At 31.7% G+C, this 8,370-nt stretch overlaps 1 protein-coding gene across 1 annotated transcript; it reads right to left on the reverse strand.

The window, feature by feature from the left end:
• Positions 1-215: 215 nt before the first annotated feature.
• Positions 216-3,243, reverse strand: LOC107839239 (1-aminocyclopropane-1-carboxylate synthase 2). The gene is made up of 4 exons (XM_016682648.2): positions 2,767-3,243; positions 2,526-2,657; positions 2,258-2,418; positions 216-1,406 (listed from the first exon to the last, which is right to left on the reverse strand). Exons 1-4 carry the CDS (start codon positions 2,935-2,937, stop codon positions 410-412), a joined length of 1,461 nt encoding a protein of 486 aa, XP_016538134.1. The 5' UTR covers positions 2,938-3,243; the 3' UTR covers positions 216-409.
• Between the last annotated feature and the right edge of the window lie 5,127 nt (positions 3,244-8,370).

The raw sequence follows: 8,370 nt of genomic DNA on the forward strand, positions 1-8,370 counted from the left end.
ACACACTACATTCAATTTGTGGAATCCACACATCCACCCACCCTACCACTGTACTATACTACGCGATCATCTTGATCATTACGTAACTATAGTTAAAAGGACCAATTTATCATTAAATAAATAAATATGCATAAGCATTTGTATGGAATAATAAAAATAAAATAAATAAAATGAATAAACCAAATCGAGAAAGTTCAAAGAAATTAAGAGAATTATTTAAGGATCGTAACATAACTTTAATTTTTGTATTCCATTAGCTAGACAATAATGATGCCAAAGTACATAGATCAGTAGTAAATACATATAGATGCTAACAACAATTATTTCTGAAAAGAATCCTCCTCCTACATTCTTATTTTATCTTCTTCTTAAAAAACAAAAATTAATATTCTTCCTTCCCTTTTAATTTCTAGCGAACTAATGGGGAATGGGGAATTGGTGACGAAAGTGGTGACAAAACACTTTCATCGTACATTCTTTTCGAAAAACTAAGTCGCAAATTATTCTTCTTCCATTGTTGCTTCTTTTCCATCGCATTCGATTCATCTCCACTTTTCTTAACACCTACAAACCTCCGAATCCTCGCGAGCGCGATATCCACTGTTCCATCATCCATATTCGCGAAACAAACCCTGAACCATCCCGGTTCTTGACAATCAAATGAAGATCCTGGCGAGACATTGAGCTTCACATCGTTTATAATCACCCTCCATAACGACATTTCGGAATCGAATGTGGAGTCCCTTAAAAGTTTTCGCAAGTCCATCCAACAAAAAAGTCCTGCATTGTTTTTTAAGCATGTAATGCCTACTTCCTCTAGTCCATTGGTAAAATGTTTGTGCCTATTAGCTAACCTCCTCGCACTTTCTGCGAGGTAATTGACGACGAATTTTTCGTCGTTGAGCATCGCAGCGAGGAAATGCTGCGTCTGCGTGGAAACTAAACCGAAGCTCGACATTTTTCTAGCGCAACTAACGACAGCATCGTTGAAAGAATATATAATTCCAATTCTAAATCCTGGTAAACCCATGTCTTTAGAAAGACTATAGACAATGTGGACCAAATCTTTGTTGCAATGACTCATTTCGTTGTCTTCTACGATTTCAGCAATGCTGACGAATTGAGGCATGTCAAAGACAGTGGCAGCGTAGATTTCGTCGCAAACAAGGTGGAGGTTGTGTTGGTTGGTGAAGTTCAAGAGACTTTTCAGTGTGTGTTTGTCCAAAGTGGTGCCTAGTGGATTTGATGGGTTGGTCAAAATCAAGCCTTTTACTTTGATGTTTGATTTTTGGGCATTTTCATAGGCTTCTTTTACTGCTTTTGCGGTAATTTGGAAATTGTTGGAGCTCTCACAGTGAATTGGAATGAGTTGTACACCAGTTCTCCATCTTAGATCTCTGTTAAATCTGCAATAGTAAATTGCCAAAACATTGTTAGTTAGGACTTAGGAATATTATGCAACAATTGAACAAGAATGAAAAAAGAAGAAAAAAATAGTTGTACTATTGTAACATGCATCCCCACGTGAGATTTTCAAGTTGTTATTTTATAATACCACCTTTTTTCTTGAGAAAGATGTAAGAAAATTGTTTAATTTAATGAAAAACAAGAGAATTATATATACAAATGGAGTAGTAAGTTTGACTTGTGTTAATGATTCTTTGACAAGTCATTTTCAGTGTTTGAAATTTCATTTTACCTCGATAGCTAAGCAGTGGTCACGGGTCAAGCAAGAAATTAAAGTGGAGGCTCAATTGTTCGAAAAAGTTCTGAATAATTGACCACCATCCATTGTTTTACCTTTTTTTAATTAAAATGAGTTAAAAAGTGGGCTTACTAGTCTGTTTGACAATTGTTTTATATTACTATATTTTATTTCTCTTTTCTTTCCGCAATCAATTACGAAAATGTTGGATATAATAGTGTGAATACAGAGCTTCACGAACATACTGGATTCTATTAAAGGAAGATATTATGAAACACTTTTAACACCAAAAACTAGTAGACACAAAAAAGGAAAAAAAGTTTTAATAGCTTGCGTGATGATCACGAAATTAACATTCTTATTGTCAATAGAATGTTTGGCTTCTTTATGGGCAATCCTCATCTATTTCTTAACATTCTTTTATTTCCTTTGATGTAGTAATTAATTGTCAATGTAAACTGTAAAGAAAGTATTAATACTATCATATGTATGTAACTTAATTGCCATTTCTTTAAGAAGAAAAAGGGTAGATATAAAATGAAAGATACATACGCTGGGTAGTATGGTGAAGGTACTAAGAATGCATCGCCTGGATCAGCCAAACAAAATATAATTGACTCATTGGCTCCAGTGGCACCACCAGCCATAACTACTCTTTCTGGATCAAATCTAACTCTTCCCCCTCTTGTTTTCTCCATAAACTTCGCAATAGCCTGCAAATTAAGGACATATACATAATATGAACTCGTTAGTTATACTGACATATTTTTATACTGTCAGTGTAATTTAACTGACTATCGTATAATATTGTTGTACGTACTCTTCTGAATTCAGGCAAGCCGTGATAATCTTGGAAGTTGGCAATGGCCTTGAATGATTTGATTCCTTCATTGGAACAAATGGAAGCTTTTGGGTTTCTCTTAATCCACTCTTCTATCAAGTCAAAACAAAGCTGCACAGAAATTTAACATAGCCAAGATTAAAAGTTTGTTAAACTGCTTATTTTGTTAATATATACAGAAAGAAAAAACAAATATATTAAACTGAAAGGTCTTATGTACCTGATTTTCAGCAAGGCCCATCTGGATAACTCCATTAGGGTTCTTCAGAGGGTGAAAAGGATCGTTATCGTATGCTTTCCACCCATCAAAATATGGGGAGTTTTCGCCATGTTCTTCGTTAGTAGCCAGCTTTGACAAGATTGCGTTGTTCTTTGCACACTCAAATCCCATTTTTTTTTTCTTAATGAGCTTAATAAAAGTGAAGAAATTAAATATTGAAGAGAATTAAGAAGATGAAAGTATTTGTAGTGCTTTCAAATACTTATAGATATAGTACTAAAAGTGTATGTTTTTCTTGTAGAATTGTGTTATGGTAGGAAGAATGAGGAATGAGCTAGTGAGGGGTATATATAGAGTGCTTTCAAATACTTATAGATATAGTACTAAAAGTGTATGTTTTTCTTGTAGAATTGTGTTATGGTAGGAAGAATGAGGAATGAGCTAGTGAGGGGTATATATAGGGAGAAAGACTGAAGTAATAGAAGAATTAGATGACATTAAAAATAGAAAAGTCGACTTTAATGTTCAAAATCTTGGAAAATAAAAGTACCCAATTAAAGAAAAAAACTAGATCTAGGATTCTTACTCTTTTTTCCCCTCTTCTTTTTATTGGGTGTATTTGACTAACTCAGTCGTAATAGCTTGCGTATGAAATGAAATTTCATGTTTCAAGTTATAGAAGCAACACGTGAAAAAGAAAAAAGTTGAATAGGGTATAAATAATAATTTATTTTTACTTTTTGTTTTGCTTTTTTTAAGTAATATATCATATGGTGATTTGATTTTTCATTTGAATGGTGGCTTATCATGGGCTGCTTAATTGGCCTAGTCTTGGTTAGGTTTAGTTTTATTCTTTTTTCGCAGAATATTTTGGTATCAAATACGAATTCATTCTTTGTGTTGGAGGAAGTTTCCCAACAATCAGCACATAGAAAATCAAATGTATCCATGATGACTTTTCGAAGATTGTGATGGTCAGAAGATTGATAAAATCTCATATAGTAAGTTAGAGAAAATTTTGTACATATATAACGTTATTTGCGTGCTTAAATTTGTAAAGAATAATGAAATTTTGCTTTCAAAAAATAGCGGAATACACTATATTCGTGCGTATAATAATGAAAAATAAAATGTAACCGTTCGTATGAAATATCTCTACAGCAAAATACACTATATTCTCAAGTATAATAATAGTGAAATAAATTGTATTTGAGCGTATAAAATATCTCTATAGCAAAATGCATCGTATCCACATACACATAGTAAAAGTGAAATAAGTTGTATTCCCATACTAAAAAATGTATTCAGGCATACAATAATAGTATAGACTATATATCCGCGCTATACAAAATGTCGTCTATGGTAGAATACATCATATTCACATATAATAATATTGAAATACACTGTATTTCTGTGCATAATAGGTGTACCAACACGTCTATAACTACTTCTGTGCGAATACATATCTGCCATAAAATCTCATCTCAACCTATCACAATATCATGAAAAATAACTCGATCGAATACTACTACAGAAAGTAATTAGAGGGCTCAATTAGCTAGCAACCTAAATTTCCCTAGTAAATTTTTACTAGGTTAACTTATTGTTGAATCTTTTTCAGCTTACTATGTGCGGGGGTTGTTTTTATTCTGTAAATATAAGTCATGGGACTAAGTACTAGCTTTTTCAAATTATTTGCATTTCCTACTACCTTCCAAATACTATAAACAATAGAAATTAGTTACAGTGTTGTTAAATAACTCGTAACTAACATGTAGTTATCAAATTTGTTTTAATTTATCGACAAATAAGTTTTAGAGGACATCAATTTATCATTAAACAATAAAAATTCAAAACTATTTTTTTAACAACGAATTAGTGACGAATTATCGAAAAATCATATTTGTTATGAACCACTTAGCTATAAATTTCATAATTAATTCTTATCTCTAATGATAACCTAAATAGAATCCAACTGCTAATTGTAAGTACTTGATAATAACTAAATAATTGGTTTACCGCGAAATAGATCTTATATCATGACTTTAGAATATTACTCTAATATGTATGTCAATTGCAATAACTTTTTGTCAAGCATTCATGCGTGCACAAGCAGAGTCTTGCATTGAAAAGATATAGTTATATTCGTTTAGTCATACAATTTTATTTAAGAAAGAATTATAGATTAAAATGTACTCGATTAAAACATTTGATAATAGGTGCAAATAGCCTTTGCTGGTCAAGCTTCTAACTTTGCCTATTTCTAAATATTTTCTTCTTTGAGGGGTGGGAGATGGGGGTGGGGGTTCAGAAAAGCATTTCAAAATGTAGTTTTAGAGGCTATGAGTTTGTGTTTGATTAACTAACTGGAATAAAATAATTTTTGTTAATATTACAATAAAAAGTTTTTTCGAGATATTATCTATATTTTTTTCAGAAAAATAACTTTTACTGTATATTATTTAAGTATATTATATTTTTGACTTCCTAAAAATTTAAGCATTCAAATTTCCTACAAGGACGGAACTAAGCAGGACTCTTTGGGGCCTTTTGGTTTGTTAAATATTGAATTCATATCCAAAAAGTTCATATCCAAAATGAGGACATAACTTGTAAGAACAAGAAACGAATTGTTTCTTCACTACATTATTATGTCTTGATATGGAGATTACTTGCTCCGATTTTTTGGGAGGTGACTAAACAAACATGTTTGGAATTTGGGGCTTGACTCATCACTAGTGTGTGTACTTTTGTGTTGACAACGTAGGTATAGTTCCAAATACCTTAACCATTAATTACAAAATTCAAGATTCATGTGGGACGGTTACCTTACCTACGTAGGACACCACCCCCCCCCCCCCCCTCCCCCCCCCCCCCCCCCCCCCAAAAAAAAAAAACCAACCCCTCAAACTATTTTCAGAGGGATAAGACATGAATCCAATAATTCCTTAGTATGAATAATTGAATGCACCGACCTAAATAATTCTCATAGCGTTGGTCCCTCTTCTGTACGGAAGAATTGATTTTTGATCAAAAAAACATGGTAACTGCATGCAACAACCCGAACATGATATTATCGACCTAATTGCAATCATTTGCATTTTATTACAAAAGAATACAAGGTTCACCAAATTAAGGTTACGTTTCCTGAGCAAAAATAGACACAGTATTTCAATATAATAAGAAGAATTTGTTGGGTTATATAAAAGACGAATGAGAAATGGAGGGAAAACTGAAATTTGATTGAATTATTTCTTTGTTTTTTTAAGAAGCATTTTTCCAACATTGGTGGTGGAACGAAAAGTTCATATGCTTAGATATAGAACAACTCTTTCATTTTGTTAGTGGGTTGAGACGAAGATCCCCAATTGGCAATTACAACCTCTAGTTATATATAGATCCCCTGTAGTTCTTTAACTTACAAGTTTAACGATTTGCCAACAGAGTACAGACAATGATAATGGATTTACCAAACCTACAAAGATAGTAGGTTTTCCAAAACTACTAGCAAATATGATACATAGAACTCAAAGGATTCAAAACACAAACAATAAATCTTTTTCTTGTTTGAATCTCTTTAATCAACATGAATAAGTAACATCAGTGGTTAATATCTAAACGGTTAAATTTGTTGGTTGATACTGACTAGGTCATCATGTCAATTGATTATCATGTGTAAATACTTTGTTCACATTAACAACCACCATGATTAAGCAGTGGTTGTTACACAAGTATATCTGTAGTTAAATTTTTTACTCTTTCCGTCTCATATTATTTTTATAGTTTTTCCACATAGAAGGTTATCACCTAAGATTAAGTCCCGGGCGATGCATATATGGGAAAGAATAGGAGTTGCTTTTCCTTATTTTATTTGTTTTGAAAGGTAATAAAAAATTATTTTAACTTTGCATGCTAGTGAGAGTCTCAATTGAGTATTTTTAATTAGAAGCTAAATACGATTAAGTGGGAAATCGTGTAAAACAAGTAAAGTTACATTATATTGAGATAAAAATTAAAAACCAATTACAAAAAGATAAAATTACGTTGAAGAAACTCCATCTCAGATAAATTCTTCTCTACCCTTAGCGTCATTATCTGTAGTTGACCATTTTGCTATCAATTAAATTACCAAAATTTTAGTTGAAAATTGGTTTAAATAATAATGCATAATATCAAAAGCCAGCTAATGCAACAATCTATAGGTTTAAAAACTACTTTTTAATATATACTTTTGGGCAGATATGCAGGAATTATCTTATTTAATTAATCAATGTTAATAAAGTAAAATGTAGTTGAGATTCGAACTGATCTCACAAGGTATAATTAAGATTGCGTCCAAACCGACAAATATTTAAGTATATAGTCAAGTAGTTGGTAGAAAAAGACTTTGAAAACCTCTACTAAGAGATGTTTATCCACAAATCTCAAAACTTGTATGATCATTCTTCTTCTTTCTGCAAATATTTGAGAATTTTTTTGGCACAATTTTGTAGAATTAACGGACAGAATTTTTTTTTCTACATCACAAAAGTCAATGCAAGTAATTGCTTACGTGGAGCTAAAGCATTAACATTAATTATATTGCATGATTTTTGACTAGATGGCTTATTGGCTTGGTTCGTCCTGGTTAATTTCCAACTATGTTCATACTATTGGTGTATCTTTGAGAAATTTCGTAGGTCTTTTACACGAGGACTTTGAACACAATCTTTCTATATTTCTAGCTTGTGTTTATATTCATCCAATGCTAGAGTTGTTTTCTTTTTTAGTGACTCATCTTGACGTTGACGTTGTAACTTAAAGATAGAGGCGAGTTGGAAATTCTAAATTGATGGAAACACAATATTATTTAATCAACTAATATGTCGTAGTAACAACAATTACGTACCATTGAATTCTACAAGTGAAGAATGAAGAGGTCAAGATGAACACGTACCTTACCCTAAAGATAGAAAGAACTATTTTGATAACAACATATGCAAATAAATATGTATGTACCAAGAGGTGAAAGTCCAAATACGAATTTGGTTGACGCCACTAAACTAAAGTTTTCTCAAACGATAAATGATGCGTTATTTATATACCTTTGAATTTGATTATAACAAGAGAAAAATCATAATAATCTCTTATATAACTTTCCTCCTTTCACATATTAAAGAGGCAGAGGAGAGAATTAAGAAACAAACACGAGAGGTTATGATTTATTTAGAAAAAAAAAAAATGACACATATTTCACGTGCACTCTATATTTGGACCAAGTTTAAATAGAATTTCGAGTTTAATTTGGTCACTTATTAAAATGTTTAATTTGTTAATCTTGACTTTACAAATTAAATTAATATACAAAGCCATTATCATGGAGAATCTAGAATCACACAAATCTAAAGCATACCTTTATATGATGTGTCTATCTCGTAACCTAATTAATCATAGGTTAATTAGGTATGTCATTACTCTCTTTCTTCACAAACAATAAGAATGTGATCATTAATATATATTTTGAAAAAAATGCTTAAATAGACCAGATTTAATTAATTACTAGTATAATTCTAGCTTAGAAACGTCAACGTGTGCCGCAGAAATTTGGCTGCCAAACCTGAAACA

The sequence above is a fragment of the Capsicum annuum genome, chromosome 8, assembly GCF_002878395.1.
Source record: "Capsicum annuum cultivar UCD-10X-F1 chromosome 8, UCD10Xv1.1, whole genome shotgun sequence".
Lineage (NCBI taxonomy): Eukaryota > Viridiplantae > Streptophyta > Magnoliopsida > Solanales > Solanaceae > Capsicum > Capsicum annuum.